Source organism: Pempheris klunzingeri, chromosome 9 (genome assembly GCF_042242105.1).
Source record: "Pempheris klunzingeri isolate RE-2024b chromosome 9, fPemKlu1.hap1, whole genome shotgun sequence".
Taxonomy (NCBI): domain Eukaryota; kingdom Metazoa; phylum Chordata; class Actinopteri; order Acropomatiformes; family Pempheridae; genus Pempheris; species Pempheris klunzingeri.
This window is the reverse complement of record NC_092020.1, coordinates 12,689,437-12,708,415: the sequence shown is the minus strand read 5'-3', so window position 1 is coordinate 12,708,415 and position 18,979 is coordinate 12,689,437. Positions and strand designations below refer to the sequence as shown.

Sequence of the window (18,979 nt, the reverse complement as noted above, 5' to 3'; positions counted from 1 at the left end):
TGCTTTCCAAAAGACATGGTGTCTGACATAACAAAAAAATTTGAACATATTGTGGCCTCACATCCAACTGTTACAAACTTTGTGCTTCATTTTGGGTCAAATGATGTGGTAAAAAGGCAGTCCGAGGTGTTAAGAGCTGAGGTCACTGCTCTGTTGGAAACTATGAGCTCTGTGGAAGCTGAACTCTACATCTCTGGACCTTTCCCAGGGCTCAAAGGAGGAGATGAGAGATTTGGCAGGCTGTGGGCTCTGAACAGTTTCTTTTCATCTGAATCTAAACGCTACGCTGTGCAGTTTATTGACAATTTCAACATATTCTGGGGACGCCGACACCTTTTTAAGGCAGATGGAGTATGCCTTAACAAATTGGGAGTAAAATTGTTGGCCTCTAGCCTATTTTACTACATAAATCACCCTCCCTCTGACGAGGATGAGGACAAGAGCAAAGAGACAACAGCGCCGGAAAAAGACACAACACACCATCAAAACAACCTTGAGGAGGGAATACCACTGCCCTCACTGGAGGAAAATTCTGCTCATGGCAAAGGATCTCCACCCCCCTCAAAGCCTCCAGCTTCTTTACCCCCTCAAACTTCACCAGGGTCAGACTCCTCCCTTATAGCCCCCCAAACTTCACCAGGGTCAGACTCATCCCTTATAGCCCTCCCTCCTTCCTCCCCACTTTTGGAATTTACTGACCACATGAAGGAGCTGGTCTCTGCTGGTGTCAAACTTACACCTCGCCCCACTCCTATCTTCTTTCCCAAAATCCCTTCAACCTGCCCACCCCGACTTGTTCTAAGTCATTTATCACCACCACAGCCCCCTCCACAATTGCGCCATCACTGTCTGTCTTCTCAACCTGATAAGGCTAAGAAAGCTGACAATGTTGCTTGTGCTCAAACCACACAAGACTCAAATTGATATGTGAAGGGTCCAGGCTGTAAAATCAAAATCAAGGGCAGTCATTACTTCTTCCAGGACAAGTCGGGGCCCTTCATGCAAATAGCTGTTTTGATAGGTAATAGAAAAACAATGGTAACTCTATGCGGTTCTGTACATTTTTCAAATTTAAAGCCCATTCCTTGTGAGCCACAGCTTATCATTGGGAGTCTTATAGATAACACTCCTAAGACACTGAATCTGTGTTTATTAAACATTAGGTCCTTGACAGGGAAGTCATTTTTAATCAATGATTTTATCACTGAGCACAAGCTTGATTTTATGTTTTTAGCAGAAACTTGGTTAGATCATAACAACAGTTCAGCTGTTCTAATCGAGTCAACTCCTCCCAACTTCAGTTTTATGAGTGAGACTAGAACACACAAGAAAGGAGGGGGAGTTGCTATAGTGTTTAATGATTCACTTCAATGTAAGCAACTATCTTTTGGGAATTTTTCTTCGTTTGAATATGTGGCTCTTAAGCTAAAATCCTCCTCCCGAGCCATATTCATCAATGTTTACAGGCCACCGAAATACTGTGCTAACTTCTTTGATGATCTCACTGAACTGCTGTCTACAATATGTATGGACTTTGACTGTTTAGCTATTGTTGGTGATTTTAACATCCATGTTGATAACCCTCAGGACAGAGGCACCCAACAATTATGGTATGTCCTTGACAATTTTGGGCTGACTCAACATGTGGCAGAGCCCACTCAAAGGGGTTGAACATTTCAAAGGTTGTAGTGACTGATGTTGCTTTATCTGATCATGCTTGTGTTTTCTTTGAGAGCACTGTCTCTGTGCACGCAAGTGTTCGAAAGGAAATCATCTCAAAACGATGTATCACTGAAAACACCAGTGAAAAATTTAATCAGGCTTTTGTTCAAACACCTGTCCTGTCCGGGGCCTCAGTAAATGAGCTGGTGGATGATTTCAATGCTAAAATGGCCAACATCATTGAGGCCATCGCTCCAAGTAAAATAAAAGCTGTCTCTAAGGGGAGTAAATCTCCTTGGAGAAATGCCATGCTGGTAAGAACTGAAAAAAGACAATGTCGAAAAGCTGAGCGTAGGTGGCGAAAAACAAACCTCCAGGTTCACTATGAGCTCTATAAAGAAAGGTTTAAGATCTATAATTTGGAACTGAGGAATGCAAGGCAACCTTTCTTCTCTGACATCATCACCAGAAACAGGAACAACACACGTGTCTTGTTTGCCACAGTGGACAGGCTAACAAACCCTCCTGTGTCAGTTGCCCCTGAAATGTTGCCCAATAAGGCCTGTAATGAATTTGCTTCTTCTTTTAACAATAAAATAGAAAAAATCAGACAAGCAGTCATCGCTTCTCTACCGTGTCCAAGATATCTATGTCCATCGAAAACCAACTCAAATACGATGGCACTGTTCAATCCAGTTAACCGTAAATACTTGGAGGACACTGTACAACATCTGAAGTCTTCATCCTGCTGTCTTGACATTTTGCCAACAGGCTTCTTCAAAAAAGTCTCAAATGTCATGACCTCAGATCTGATGCAGATTGTAAATGTCTCTTCTCTCAGGTGTTTTCCCACAAGCCCTCAAAACTGCAGTCATCAAACCATTATTAAAAAAGAATAATCTGGACAAAGGTGTAATGAACAATTACAGGCCCATATCAAATCTGTCGTTCTTGGGCAAAATCATTGAAAAAACTGTGTTTCAACAGTTACATGAGTTCTTAGCAATGAACAGCTGTTTTGATGTCTTCCAGTCAGGTTTTCGACCAAATCACAGCACCGAAACTGCGCTAGTTAAGGTCTTCAATGACCTACGCATAAACACTGACAATGGCAGGATTACAGTGTTAGTACTACTAGATCTCAGTGCTGCATTCGATACAGTTGACCACAGTATCTTACTTGATCGGCTGAAAAACTGGGTAGGACTCTCTGGAGCAGCTCTAAACTGGTTTAAATCCTACTTAAAGGACAGGGACTACTTTGTGTCTATAGGTAACTACATATCTGAGCGAACAAAAATTACATGTGGGGTTCCCCAAGGTTCCATCCTAGGACCTCTTCTGTTTAATATCTACAGTGCTGTGAAAAAGTATTTGCCCCCTTACAGATTTCTTCTGTTTTTGCTTTTTTGTCACACTTACATGTTTCTGTTCATCAAACAAATTTTAATATCACACAAAGATAACCTGAGTAAACACAAAAAGCAGTTTTTAAATGATGATTTTATTTATTAAAGGACAAAAGGTATCCAAACCAACCTGGCCCTATGTGAAAAAGTAATTGCCCCCTAAACCTAATAACTGGTTGTGCCACCCTTGGTGGCAACAACTGCAATCAAGTGTTTGCAGTAACTAGCAATGAGTCTTTCACATCGCTGTGGGGGAATTTTGGCCCACTCTTCTTTGCAGAATTGTCTTAATTCAGCCACATAGGAGGGTTTTCGAGCATGAACGGCCTGTTTAAAGTCATGCCACAGCATCTCAATTGGATTTAAGTCCGGAATTGGAGTAGGTCACTCCAAAACCTTCACTTTGGTTTTTTTCTTAGCTATTCAGAGGTGGACTTGCTGGTGTGCTTCGGATCATTGTCCTGCTGCATAACCCAAGTGCGCTTGTGCTTAAGGTCATGAACTGATGGCCGGACATTTTCCTTCAGGATTTTCTGGTAGAGAGCAGAATTCATGGTTCCATCAATTACGGCAAGTTATCCAGGTCCTGAAGCAGCAAAGCAGCCCCAGACCATCACACTACCACCACCATGTTTGACTGTCGGTATGATGTTCTTTCTCCGAAATGCTGTGTTAGTTTTACGCCAAATGTAACGGGACGCACACCTTCCAAAAAGTTCCACTTTTGTCCCGTAAGTCCACAGAATATTTTCCCAAAAGTGTGGGGGATCATCAAGATGTTTTTTGGCAAATGTGAGATGTGCCTTTGTTCCTTTTGGTCAGCAGTGGTTTTCGCCTTGGAACTCTCCCATGGAGGCCATTTTTGCCCAGTGTCTTTCTTATTGTTGAATCATGAACACTGACCTTAACTGAGGCAAGTGATGCGCTCTTGGAGTCATTTTGGTAGGCCGGTAGTCCTGGGTAGGTTCACCACTGTTCCATGTTATCTCCATTCGGGGATAATGGCTCTCACTGTTGTTCGCTGGAGTCCCAAAGCCTTAGAAATGGCTTTTTAACCCTTTCCAGACTGATAGATGTCAATGGCTATGTTTCTTGTCTGTTCTTGAATTGCTTTAGATAGGGGCATGATGTGTTGCATTTTGAGATCTTTCAGCCTACTTCATGTTGTCTATTTAAGTGATTTCTTGATTCTACAGCTCTGGCAGTAATCAGGCCTGGGTGTGGCTAGTGAAATTGAACTCAGCTTTCAAACATGTGGTTAATCACAGTTAATTCATGATTTAACAAGGGGGGGCAATTACTTTTTCACATAGGGCCAGGTTGGTTTGGATAGCTTTTTAGATTAGATTAGATTAGATTCAACTTTATTGTCATTACACCTGTACAGTACAAGGCAATGAAATGCAGTTTGGCATCTAACCAGAAGTGCAATTTGTAGAAAAAGTGCAGAAATATATATAGGTATGTACAGAATTTACAGAATTACAGGTGCTATATACAGAGTAGTGCTATGAACATGTGTGCTAGTAACTACGGTATAAATATAAATATAATATACGGATTAGACAGAGTGGAATGTACATATAATACAGGTGTATACAGATTGAGGTGATATACATATTACCTAGATTTAAATACTATATTTACAGAGGACAGTATGGTGATGTGTCGGGGCAGGGGGGTCAGTGGGGGGCAGAGTTCAGTAGGGAGACAGGTCTGGGGAAAAAGCTGTTCCTCAGTCTGGTGGTCCTGGTTCGGAGCCTCCTGAAGCGCCTGCCGGAGGGTAAGAGGACAAACAGTTTATGGGCAGGGTGGGAGGAGTCCTTGAGGATGCTGCGAGCTCGACGCAGACAGCGTTTCCTCTGGATGTCCTCAATATTTCCCTTAATAAATGAAATCATCATTTAAAAACTGCTTTTTGTATTTACTCAGGTTATCTTTGTGTGATATTAAAATTTGTTTGATGATCTGAAACATGTAAGTGTGACAATAAAGCAAAAACAGAAGAAATCTGTAAGGGGGCAAATACTTTTTCACAGCACTGTACATGCTTCCCCTAGCCCAGATTATGGAGGGCAATAAAATAAGTTACCATAACTATGCAGATGACACACAAATTTACATAACTATATCACCAGGGGACTATGGTCCCATACAAACATTGTGTACCTGCATTGATCAAATCAATGACTGGATGTGCCAGAATTTTCTTCAGTTAAACAAAGATAAAACTGAGGTCATTCTTTTTGGTGCCGTAGCAGAACGACAAAAAGTTAGCACTCAACTCCAAGCAGTAATGCTGAAAACCACAGACCAAGCCAGAAATCTAGGTGTAGTCATGGACTCGGACCTGAATCTGAACAACCACATTAAGACCATAACAAAGTCAGCTTACTATCATCTTAAAAACATATCAAGGATAAAAGGACTTGACTTATGTCCCAGCAGGACTTGGAAAAACTAGTCCATGCATTTATCTTTAGTAGGCTTGATTATTGTAACGGTGTCTTTACAGGTCTCACTAAAAAGTCCATCAGACAGCTGCAGCTGATTCAAAACGCTGCTGCTCGAGTCCTCACTAATACCAAGAAAGTGGACCACATCACCCCAGTCCTCAGATCTTTGCACTGGCTTCCAGTTTCTCACAGAATAGATTTCAAAATCCTGCTGATGGTTTACAATGCATTAAATGGTTTAGGGCCGAAATATATCTCTGACTTCCTACTCAACTACGAGCCGTCCCAAACTCTCAGATCATCCGGTACTGGTCTTCTAACTGTGCCTAGAGTCAGAGGTAAACAGGGTGAGGCAGCATTTAGTTTCTATGCACCCACTATCTGGAACAAACTCCCAGAAACCTGCAGGTCTGCCAGAACCCTCAGTGCTTTTAAATCAACACTGAAGACGTTTTTGTTCGCTGACGCCTTTTATTAACTATACTGTAACATTATTTTATTATTTTATATCTTTTTAATCTGTTTTTATCTCCCTTCTATTTTACTTCTTTTTATATCTGTTTTAATTGCTCTTGTTTGTTTTTAAATAATGTATGTTTAAATTTGCTTTTATGTTCTCGTTTTGCTAATATGTAAAGCACTTTGAGTTGCCTTGTTGCGGAAATGTGCTATACAAATAAACTTGCCTTGCCTTGCCTTGCCTTGCCTTCCCAGAATGCAAGAAAAAATGTATTTGTATTTTGACCTTGAGTACCTGTTGGGGTTAAATAAAGCATTTACTGCAATAAGAATTTCCACACTTCAGGTTTTTTCTATAAATTTTGCAGTCTCGAAATAACCATGATGACATCATCCAAGTTGTTTTCTCAGACTTTGGAGAGCTTCTCTTAAGCTGCAGAAGACATCTTGTTTTTACAGGCCAAGCACTCCACATGACGAGTATATCGGTCCTTATGTGTAAAGTGTGACAAGTACCCCTTTTTCGCATGGAGTTCCCAGCCCTCGAGTGTGTGAAATAAAGTCTACATTACCCATGTTATTTTGTGTTTTACAGTGTAAGTTGGAGTTCCAGGGCTGCCTGGCTGGGAAGACAATCTCAGTAAAATGTGACGGGCTGTGTCCCTGTTTGCCTGGTCAGGACCTCAGCAAACCACCACATAAGACTGAAAAGGCGGGTAAGTACTGCAGCTGTCTGTTCATATGAATAAACTGATGAGTACATTTCTGTGTAGATTGCTTGCTTGTTCTTCTGCTGTCCATCTGTGCAACATCTTTGGATTTCGATGAAATTTAGCTTTTATATAGTTTGTCATCTTTGTCTCTCTCAATTTTGTCTGCTATAAGCAGGTCAGTCACTAAGTATAAAGTATAGGATGAGGCTGGGCCAGTCAGACGCCTTTTTTGTCTTTTTTCTGACAATATTTATAGGTGTACAGCATGGAAGGATGTATACAGATACACTCCTGATCAAAATCTTAAGACCAGATGAAAAATTACAAGAATTTGCATTTTGCATTGCTGGATCGTAAGCAGGTTGCAAGTAGAGCTTCAAAATACAAAAAGAAGAAACAGGAGCAAGAGACAAAAAATAGAGAGTAGGCAATTCATTGAAAACTGCATTTTAACTCAAACAGGCTGTTTTCAGCTGATCAAAAGTTTAAGACCATAGCCCAAAAAAAACCCAAAACAGAACTAATAGTGCCAAAAAAGGACTCAGTAGTGAGTAGCCACACCGTTCTTGTTGATCACTTAAAAAATTCGTTTAGGCATGCTTGATGAGAGTGTTTCCAGGAGGCTGGTGGGAACGTTCCTCCATGTGGTGAAGATGGCTTCACGACGGGCATCCATGGTCTGGAATTGACGTCCGTTTTTGTAAACTTCCCTCACCGTCCATCCCTAAACAGGATGGTCCAAAAGAACGACGTTATTCTCCTGGAAGAAGTCCTTCATCAGGCGGCCGTTGTGAACTGTGGCATTGTCCTGATGAAAGACCCAGTTACCCATTACCCATTACCCATTACCACACAGACGAGGGCCCTCAGTCAAGAGGGATGCCCGCTGCAACATCTTCACATAACCAGCCGCCGTTTGACGTCCCTGCACAACCTGAAGCTCCATTGTTCCACTGAAGGAAAAAGCATCCCAGATCATGATGGAGCCTCCTCCACTGTGCCGCATAGAAAACATCTCCAGTGGGATCTCCTTGTCATGCCAGTAACGTTGGAAGCCATCAGGACCATCCAGGTTAAATTTTTTCTCATCAGAGAATAAAACTTTCTTCCACCTTTCAATGTCCCATGTTTGGTGCTCCCTTGCAAAGTTTGTGGCGTGGGAGGAGACATGGCCTTTGAAGACGTTTTTTGTTCTTTAAGCCCTTCTCTCGCGGATGCTGTCTTATGGTTATTGGGCTGCAGTCAGCATCAGTAACGGCCTCAATTTGGGTCGAGGATCGGCCTGTGTCTTCATGGACAGCCTGTCGGATTCCCCGGCTCAGCGCAGGTGAATTTTTTTTGGGTCTACCACTTGACTTTTTTGTCCCATAACCCTCAGGATCCTTTAAGAAATGTAAAATGTCTTACTGCGTCCAACCTCGGCAGTGATGGCACATTGCAAGACACCTTGCTTGTGCAGCTCAACAATCCTGCCACGGTCAAAAACAGAAAGCCTTTTTGCCTTTGCCATCAGGAGGTCATGACAGTGTTAATGCCTGAATGAAAATGTCATGAAAGCCAGATTTTTGGGCAGATTTTGACATTTTAAGGCTATGGTCTTAAACTTTTGATCAGCTGAAAACAGCCTGTTTGAGTTAAAATGCAGTTTTCAATAAATTGCCTACTCTCTATTTTTTGTCTCTTGCTCCTGTTTCTTCTTTTTGTATTTTGAAGCTCTACTTGCAACCTGCTTTCGATCCAGCAATGTGAAGTGCGAATTCTTGTAATTTTTCCCCCGGTCTTAAGATTTTGATCAGGAGTGTACCTGGCTAGGTAGATGGTAAATGTGGGAAGGTAGGATGGATACAAAGGGACAATATCATGAATGTGTGTGGACACAGAGAAGGTTATCTGTATTTTTGCCATTTTAAAGTTCAGGTGGATGCCTTAGACTGCAAACCACACACACACACACACACACAGTCTTTCAGTCTTTCATTGGTAATCCCTCAAGTTCTCCAGTGATTCATGATGTTTCCATTCTTTTCCTGTCACCTCTCCCCTTACTCATGTTATTTTCTTCCCCTCCCATCCCATCACCCCCCACCCGTTTTGTGACAGCCACAGGGAGCAGTGACGGAGTGAGTGTGTGTGTCTTATTGTTTGTCATGAAAATAGGATTTCAGCAGATGGATGGAGAGATTCTGGAGGAGAAATGCAATCTAAAGGAAAGCAGCAAGGATGGATTGTTATCGTTACCGACTTCCTCCCTCCCACATGAGGGAGTGGTGGGATGGTTGTACTTTGTGTGCATGTGTGTGTACATCTGGACTGTATCTGGACTGTTGTTTATGGATATTTGGATGTGCTTATACCCCCCATACACACATACACATAGCATACACAAACACACACATATTCTGCCCTCACATGTCTTTTCTAATCACTCTCTGATTAGGAAGCATTTATAAGCTTTTATCCTGAGTTTCATCAGACATATTTAATACAAAAGGAAAGTATCTGCTAATTAATAATGGCTTTCTCTTTATCTTACACTCTCCTTCATTAGTTTGAGGCTGAATGATGTAGCGAACAGAGAGTGATGCTATAATGGAGAAGTGTTTTACCAACTTGACTGCTGCCTAATTAATGTCCCCTCCATCTTTACGCAATAGAAGCTATAATTGTGTGTTTGGTTTTCCTAAGAGCTTAGCTCTGGGAGTGCTCAGAGTGGCTGAGTATGTGTGAGAAAGGAAGAGAAAGAAAATCAACTTCCAGATCTTGGACGGTGTCAGTATGCAGCATTACTCTCATTTTCACTGGCTGGCTCTCTGCTTTGACTACTTTCTCTAAGTTTTCTGCTGAAACTTCTCTCCTCCTGTTCCTATTTCTGACTGAACTCTCTTTCTCTCTGGCTCTATCTTCTTCTCGTGACTGTCACTGTACTTTTCAGCACAGCCTGTCCTCAGACCATCAGTGAGATAGCAGGTCCACATGTTTGTGCATTCAGGGGTATCAGGGATGAGTGAAGTTTGCGTGTTTGTCATCTCCAAACCTGATAGAATGCTTCATTAGACCAGTGACACAAAGTGGTAAGCAGATGGATGTGGCAGTAGGTGAAAAAAAAACACTGTGTGTGTCAGATTGCGTTCCTATGGTAACAGTCATAAGACCGCAGCAGTTTTGTACATGCAATCACTCCTCTATGTTTACTGATAGCCACAGGTCAAACCGGGTTTGATCATTCATAGCAGACTGGTAAATATCTCATAACACCTGCGTCTGCAACTCTACTTCCATAAACATGACTTTTACAGTAAACAAGGCTGCTGTGTGTTCTCTACACTGGAGATTCAGAATATCAGTCTCTCCCACAGATCTGGCACGATATCAGGATAATGAGATTTTATTATAGTTTTCCATGTGAGCATGCTATGAAACAGTCAACAATTGGAAATATTAAATTAAGTACTTATGTTTAAGTGTCATGGCTAAGCTAATTAAAGTGACAGTGAGCCAGACTGTTTAAATCAAGCAAAGGTAATCATACAGAGGTTTTGTTGAACGTCCATATATACCATACTGTCATATCCACACAGCAGTGTTAATGGCTTTGCTGAGGCTACTGAGCTGACTGGGCTTCGACATTTTCATGTACATTATCATCCCTGTTACTCTGTTTTCATTTCATTCTGTTCATCCGTGGCTCTGTGATTGTCAAATGAATCTATTAGGGTGAGTTCAACTATTAAGCATATTTATAGCAGTTGCATCACAGTACAAGATATCGCAGTAATTAAGTCATGAGACCCTCATTAGTTTAGTGAATTGGGATTTTGGACATGTATCAATCATGATCATTTTTCAATGTGTGTAGTCTCACATAACTGTGATTTTCACATATTAAAATATGAAGCATTGCATTGTGGGGTTGTTAGCAGGAAGTATCATGCATGCTGTTAACACTTTTTTTGCTCCATTGCTGGAATTTTTGATATTATCAAAATTATGCTACCATGATGTGCAACTTTACATCTGAAAATAACTGGAAAAGTATTCCTTTGGTTACTCTTTTGAGTCAGACATATATACTTTCAAACAGCTGAAAACATAGATTGTCTTAAAACACATGTATCCCTGGGACAGGGGTGTATACAACATTTGCAGCATTCATCGTTCGGAACTTTATCACCTATATTATTATTGTTGTTGTTATTGCTGTTGCTGTTGTTGTTGTTGTCTCAACAAGAATGTAGTCTCTACCATGAATGCCAAGGAAAGCACTTAGTCTCCAGATGCAGCAGACAATAGAGACCAATTTGACACCTTGAAAAGAGGTGTCCTATAAGAATGGAGGGAGAAGAGGAGGAAGAGGGGAAAATGGTGTAAAGGAAGCAAGCAGCTCCATCTTCTGTCTCTCACTCACTCCCTCGATTTTGACTGATGGTTGTAAATAACACAGTAAGCATTTGGTGTAGTATACTGTTTATTTGGAGTGCAAGGTGAACGTTGTTTTTATATTTGTAAAGGTAGAGTGGAAGGCTTCAAATATCATACTTTTTGAGTACCATTCCATCAAACACACTAATAACTTTTATTTTTCACAATGTTGGTGGTTGTGTGGAGAACATGTCACTGTGTTTTTGCTAGTCCCATCTCTCCCACACCCTTTCTCCTTACTTTCCTATCTCTGTCTGTTGCTCATTTATTTTCTGCCTCAAGCCTCCAATCTATCATTTTGCAGAGCGTTGGTTCCACTTCCACTTGTTGTCTTTCTCACATTTTTATGCCCTTTTATTCATTGCCCTAAGAACCATGAGAGATGGATCTTTTAATATTACAAACAGAGTTGAACCCTTACCTTAGCTTTTGACATTGGGTCAAATTGGAACAAATGGAAAGTCTCTACAGTATTGTAAACTACAACAACACAAGGCAGAAACTGTCTGGAACTGAGAGAAATTAGGAAAATGGTCAGAAGTTAGGCATTATTACAGGTTAACTGACTAATTAACATCTTTCTTTGTGATCAAATGTACCCGATTTGCTCAGAAAATACATTGCTGCTGTTTGCCTGTTTGTCAGCAAAGGTTAACTGCTGTGATGTTGAACATCATCCCTCTCTCATGTAAAGCAATGACACAAGCTGAGCTGAGCACAAAGTGATCCTGGCGGTGATCATGTGTGAAGGCCCCAAGTCAGTACTGGTTGTGGTCAATGGGATTTCTTTTAACAATAATAGTTAATTTTCTCAGCTACTGTTGAAAAAAGACATAGACGAAACAAAAAGAACCGTTGCAGGATGAATGGGCTAAATCCCCTCACTAAATTGAATTTTTCCTGGCAATTCTGTCTCGCTGCTCCACAGAGAGCACACATGGGGACAGATTGTGTTGTCCTGTCTTCTGCATCCACACTTCCTATCCACTCATAACACATGCCAGTTGCTTAGGGATTGTTTGCAGAGTGCTGACTAGTGTGAAGAGTGTCTGAAGAGCATTTTTAGCATGCCCCTTTGAGACTGTACTCATTAGAAATAAATCTGCATTGGTCATTTGTTCAAACACTTAAAACAAACTGTGTTTACAGTTTTTGGGGATCCAAAGCCCCTGCATCCCTTCTCCCACTAACAGTCAGTGTTTTTAACCATGGCACATTCACAGTATATAGTTCAGGCCATATAATTACGACCAGCCAGAGCAAAGAAAGGGTTCATGAGAATATCTATGCTATTCTGAGTCTGAAATATCAGCAATTATTTTAAATAATAAAATGAATGATGGCTGAATTCCATTCAGCTGCCTCCTTTTCAGGGTCCTATTGTGTATGTTGGCTAAATGTCACATCGTCACAGTTTACAGTCAAAATATCTGCTGTGCAAAAAGCCTATTCCCTTCATATCAGAGGTCTGAATAGTGAATATACCTGCGTGGATTTGCAGGGCATTTAACTCTAGACGTGACAGTTCTGACAATGTCCATACTTTTGAAAAGGTTGTGACTGTTTTAAAAGACAATAACAAAATCCTTTTTTGTTTTTCGGTTTGAGGGCTGTCTGCTGTCTTGTTGTTGATACCCATCCACTTATCAATTCTTACTCAGCTTAACTTTCATGCTAACTTAATGGTGACCCTCATTGAAAACCTTACCCAAATCCAAGTCCTGACAAACAATATTTGAAGAAGCAAATACTTTGTCAATACTTTGAGTTCACTTTATAAAGAATAGTCTCACTTTTAAGATTAAAACTTAATCTGGTTCTTTTTCTGGCTTTTTCTTTGTACATGTCTCACTTTGTCTCTACCTGTCCCCCTGTTTGTGCAGACAGTGTATTATTGATCGTTATCTGGGCTAACTTTAAATCACAGCCAGTGAGATTGTTCTGGAGAGCTGATAGCTTGGGGCAAAGAAAATCAAACATATCCTTGTATCTTTTTAATGAATCTGACCTTCTATCTTCCTATCTGACTGTCTCTGCCCATTTCTTTCTCCTCCTGTTACCTTGCTAAGAAGTGTCACCTCACTCTACCACCTCCCATCTCTCTCTCTTTCTTCCCATCTGCCTTTCATCTTGATCTGATCAGACCACACTCCTGATGTCTCAAGGTGATCACCACCCACCTTTCCTCGCTGTGGATTTAGAGCCACTCCTTCTCTTTTATATGACAAACTTAGTTAATCTTTTTTTTTAATGATAAAGGAGACCCATGGAGAGATTCAAAGCCTGACTTCCTCTGATGGGATTGTCACCATATGCACTTTGGGAATGTTGCACTAAATCACCTACTTTGTGGCGTCCACAAATACAATATCTGGTGACGGTGCCAGACTGTTACATACATGCCAAACTATAATTAAACAACTGTACATGGGCTAAATTTGTTATATGAACTGACAATTTTAACAAACATAATGATGAATAAATAACTGATTGATGTGTGGCTGGGTGTTGCACATTTTTGGTTTAAAGATTTTATGTCTTGTTACACATTGTTTTCATGATATATGATACATTTAGAGAATCAGTTAGATAAAGTCATAGCCATTGTCATATCACCTGAATAATTACAGACAAGCTACCCGTTGCTGTAGCTCTTCATGGCTCATTATGACTCATATTAAACTGGAAATATGATATGGCACACAGTAGTTTTCTATTATTCAGCTAAAACCTTGAGTCTTCCCTCACCTTATCCAAGATTTTCGATCTGTGGGTTGTGGCTCCCCAGAGGGAGTTGAATTCGAGGTGTGGAGGAAGAGACGTGAGGCTGATATACTGTGTAAGGTGAAAAGGGAAAAGATGAAAAGTTAGTCATGTTAGTCATACACTGGTTTGGCCCTAATTACCTACACGTCAGCAGTTGAATGTGCAGCAGGGGTGTGAGTCAATGGAGGTATTTACATCCATAATGGCACTCATACCATGTTATAATTTAATCAAATGGGGTGGGGGGCGCACTGTCAGACTTTGAGCCTTATCCAGGTGTCTTAGTAGCCTAGATATAACAAAGAGCAGGATGCAGGACACAGTTCCCTACAGTGTGAAAGTCTGGTGCATTGTACACCTACCCATTTAGCCTGACCTCCTCACTTTGACATCCGTGCAGTACAAGGATGCCACGCTTCCTCAATTCTGTCCTGGATGCTGATATTGAAAGGTATCCAGGCAACAATTATATTTCCTCCAAGATCAAGTTCTGTATACTATTAGTATACAAATGTGTCTTGAAGGCTTTTCTCTGTGATTCAGAGGCACAAATGAGATGTGATGCATCCCGGTGAGCTCAGTAATTTGATTCACTGTAGTGACTTTGTTTTCTCCCTACTGTCCACAGCATCCCCATAATGTCAATGATAGCTGCTTCTCCATACTATATTGTCTTTACTGATTGTCTTTACTCAGCAAAGAACTCCTGTGCCCCTTCTTCTATGTGGCTGTTTGTCTGAAATAATCAGATTGGTCTCTGTTAGCAATAATCGAGGTCTATCACATATAAATGAAATGAGCAGAAAAAACACTGGATGGTAGTAACCAAGTACACAGTTTTTGTATTGTGTTGCTTTTGCTAGAAAGAGACACCTGATTTCGTGTGTTTCTCCATTACATCTTGTGTGCTGCCTTGCAGTTTAGCTTTACTTCTCCACATACAGCTGGTAGTTTATTTGTGTGTCAGTCTGTGAAAAACCAGCCAGTTTCTCCTGATCTGAGTTTGCAGACGTGAAAGACAGCAGAAGCGAGGGAGAGGAAGGGTGAGAGGGCAGAAGGGAGGAAGGAAGAAGGATAAGAAGGTAATTCCCAGCCATGATTCACTGTTTGATATTTGGCACAGCTCTGACTGATTCTTCTTCTCATGTGCAAAAGCAGGCGGTGTGTCTGACTGACTGTCTACTACCACTTCTGTTGGATGTTTGTAGGAACAAGATAAATAGTATAACTTCAAACCTGGTTTATTCATTGAGAATGCAACGTAACATGGCAGCAGATACAAAAGTGTATTGTAGCAGAGCTTACAAAATGTCACAAAATGTACAATATTCAGCAGATATATTCAGTAACTGATATTGCAACCACATTAGGTGAGAAATATGAGGAAAACACCCTACTTAATATGTAAGCAATATGCAATATCAGTCAATATCAGAAAATTATGCCTCTTGCTCTCTGTTTAGTAGCTTTTGCAGCCAGAATGCCTTCTGTTTTAGACACTGATGAACTCCCTTTGTAGAGGTGAAGGAATGACTGCTTTGTGACGTTTTACGATGACCCCTTCTCAAATAGTTCATCTCTGCTTGGCCATGTCTGATGGGTTGTGTTATCCGCTGTGTGTCTCTTTAACTCCTCAAAGCTAGAGGAGGATGTGTAGTTCACTGTCATCACATCAAAGCTGTCCTCCTCATCAGCTTGATGAATTGTAAAACTCCTGGGAGTGTTAGTCAGATTAATTTATTTTTCACTTTTATACATAAGGGTGACGGTGTTTCTATAGTCACCAGTGGTTTTTGAACATTTGATTTGAGCACATCTGGTTTCTGTGTCTGTTAGCTTCTGTAAAGTATAGGCAACATGTTTTCTTTGCTGCAAACATGTTGCACTAGGTCTTCACTGTGAAGCATCACAGGTTGGCCTAGGTGTCATCAGTTTGCTGAAGCCATAATATGACAAAAGTGATGGGACGAATATGACCTTCTTCAGTCCTTCAAAAGCATTTTGCTGCTGTTTATGCTAAGTCCTATCAGTATCTTTATATGTGAGTTGTCACAGTGAAGCCATAAGCTGGCAGTAGTTTGGAAAGAATTTTCCAAGGTAGTTGACCATCCATAGAAATCTTTACAGAGCTTGGGCAGCTGCTTATACTTGAATTTCACTGATTGCTTTTGTTTATGAAGGGTAAGCTTTGAGGCCTTCACTTGTGAAAATGTGACCAACATAGCTGATTATGTTGTCAATTATGTTATGTTGAGATATACAGAGAAAATCTCTCACATGGAGCACTGGAACTCTTTATTGGCATAGTTGAATCTAAATTGCATCCATAGCAAACAGAACAAACGATAAAAGTGGTAAGCATTGAAGATGTGGTCAAGTCAAATGTCCCAAAATGAATTTTTTGCATTGAAGACTAAAGACTTCCTCCACACATAGGGTGATGTGACATCTTCAGTGCAGAGTTCAGTTCCCTTTGACTGATGCATACTGATGTCTTGTTTGTCCTTTTTGTGGATTTCAACCATAGATGACTTGGGTCCGAGACCAGAGTGAAGACACCAAAGTCATGCATCCTGTGACTCTGACTTCCTTGAGAGGAATGCAGTGCACAGGATGAACAACAGATCGCTGGATAAATGCATTTTCTTCCTCATACTTTGCTTGCACACATGCCTTTTTGACAAAACATAACATATGGCATCTGTGGTGACTTTCATTTCAAGTGGAGAGACTTTAACTTTCACAGTGACAAAAACTTCATAATTTTCTTCTATCTGTGCATCAGTTGAATCAATACTCATTTGCAGTGTTATGCCACTGGCATAGCATCTTTCATCTGTACTGCTATCAGCTTGGCTGGTCTTTGCCTATTGTAGTTTTGCTGTTTGGACTTACAGCATTTCAAAATTATTCAATTTTTTGCAGGCATGGCACTGTTGACCAGAATTAGTGTCTCTTAGTTGATTGACTACCTCCACTGTTGTTGCGATTGGCAATGTACTGTGTCCCACTTTTGCTGGGGTTTTTTTGACTGGATTTTCATTTTTATCTCATGCTTATGTTTTCCTATGAACGAAGCCTGTGATGCATGAACATTTGTGATGGAGTGGTGTGGGGAAGCCAGCGTTTTGTTGTGCTCTTCAGTCAACTTGTGAATTTGACAAATGGAGACAGTCTTAGCTAATGCAACATCACAGTGACGCAGAAGTACTTTTGTGAAATTAGCAGTATTAACTATACAGACCAGTCCATCTAAGTCCAATAAGCTACTCATAGAAATCTCTTACAGACACTGCAGCTTTTCACTTTAATTCTTAAATCACTGACATCAATTGTCTCATCAGTCTTTGTGTGTTGAATTTGTGTCTATTTATTGTAATTAGTTTAAGGGGTTGCATATCTCTCAAAATGTTCTCTTAAGGTATTCAGGATCCTCTTTGGATTCCCTAGGAATGAGGATATGTCCTCCCTTGGCAAGCTCTCTCACTTCTCCTGTGTACACAAAAGACCACTAACATTCAATGGCCTTTGGTCCTGCTTTGAGAAGAATGTATGCTTGAATGTAAGACCCACCAGTAAAAGGCGAATGGGTCGGGTCGCAGGAATCCATTCGCCATTTTCACTGTTTAGCTGGCTTAGTTGGCACAAAAAGACAAAATAAATCACAAAAAACACATAGTCCTTGAAAAATACTGAATAAAACGTCTTACACTGTGTTGGATGTTTGCAGGAATAAGACAAGTAGTTACAGTAGTAGTACTTCAAAGCTGGCTTATTGTCCATATTGTGGAGGGTGCAACGTAACATACATGGCAGCAGTCACACTAAGCAGTACCAACACAGGACATCACTGAGATGCACAGGATTACTTCCTCTGAAGACTAGTGTCTACAGTAGCTCAGCATAGAGTAATCTGAACACAGCTTCATTCTGGGTAAAAGTTCACTCTCTAACTATCTGTGAGGGGTTGGAAGTGGAGCCAATAATCTCAGTTATGTCAACATTAGCACTGTATCTCTGTCTCTGTGCACATGGGCATATTCACTGGAAATAGCTGTTTGGTTTAAGGGTACACTTGTATTTAAAGCTAAAGAGGAGAGGAAATTTTTCTTTCTGATTTAAAGAGCTGAAATCACAACTTCTTAGCCAGAAGCATCTAGCCATTCTGATTGCCAATTTTATTTTTTATTTACATCTTAGCTGTTATATTATAAAAGTGTAAAAACAAATCACTAAATCTAATTCCCTCCAGTTCTTTGAGGCTGATGAGGTGTCAGTCTTATTAGCAGTGCTTTCTCTCTCATTTCCTCAGGAGAAATTTCAGTTTTTTGTTGAGTTATGAATAGTTAGTTAAAGTTGAGTCACAAGTATTTACAGGTGGTTGCCATGGTGAAAGGGTGCGTTTACTCTATGTTTTACATGCCAGTTGCACCAGTTATGATTTATTTGTGCCCTTTTCGTTCCACTGCTTGAGCCATAGTACAGCCATAGCCATAGTTGTATCACTTCAAAAAAGAATGGGCCTTTAGAGAATCCAAAGCATTACAACGCCCTAGAAAATGGCTATAAATTGAAAATGGCCAAATTAGTTTATCACATTGAAAAATCTGTTTCAAAGCACATACTATGAGATAAGTCTACAAAAAGTGAAATAATAATGGAAACTTGGACATTTTGTCAAGTTAATAACAGTGAAGGCTTAATCTGCAGTAATGCATAATAAGCCAGGCAAAATGTTCATTTAGTGTCATGGTTTCCAATGTTTTTAATCATCTCATGACCCCTAAGGTTTATTTTGTGACTCCCAGCAGGAACACCAACCCCCAGGCTTGGGACCACTGATTTAGTGTGCAGTATTTGAAAAAGCAAAGTTGGACAGTCCTAAATGTTTTTGCCACACTACTATTGTGGTTCGAGGGATGGTTGACAAGTCTGTTGGTCCACCTCTTCAATCTAGACTGAAATGTTTCCACAGCTATAGGATGGACACAAGTTCATGGTTCCCAGAGGATCAATCCTACTGACTTTGGCAATCCCCTGATGAACGTGGCAAACATTGCATCTGCTAAACATTTGCATGTTAACGTTGTTAAAT

General features: G+C 40.6%; 1 protein-coding gene across 1 annotated transcript in view; it reads left to right on the top strand.

Annotated features, from left to right (window-relative positions):
* Positions 1 to 18,979, top strand: part of spock1 (SPARC (osteonectin), cwcv and kazal like domains proteoglycan 1) — a 115,612-nt gene that overhangs the window by 87,526 nt on the left and 9,107 nt on the right. The window contains exon 7 of the mRNA XM_070836728.1: positions 6,582 to 6,702. Coding sequence (XP_070692829.1) covers positions 6,582 to 6,702 — 121 coding nt within the window. The remainder of the gene's footprint in view (positions 1 to 6,581; positions 6,703 to 18,979) is intronic.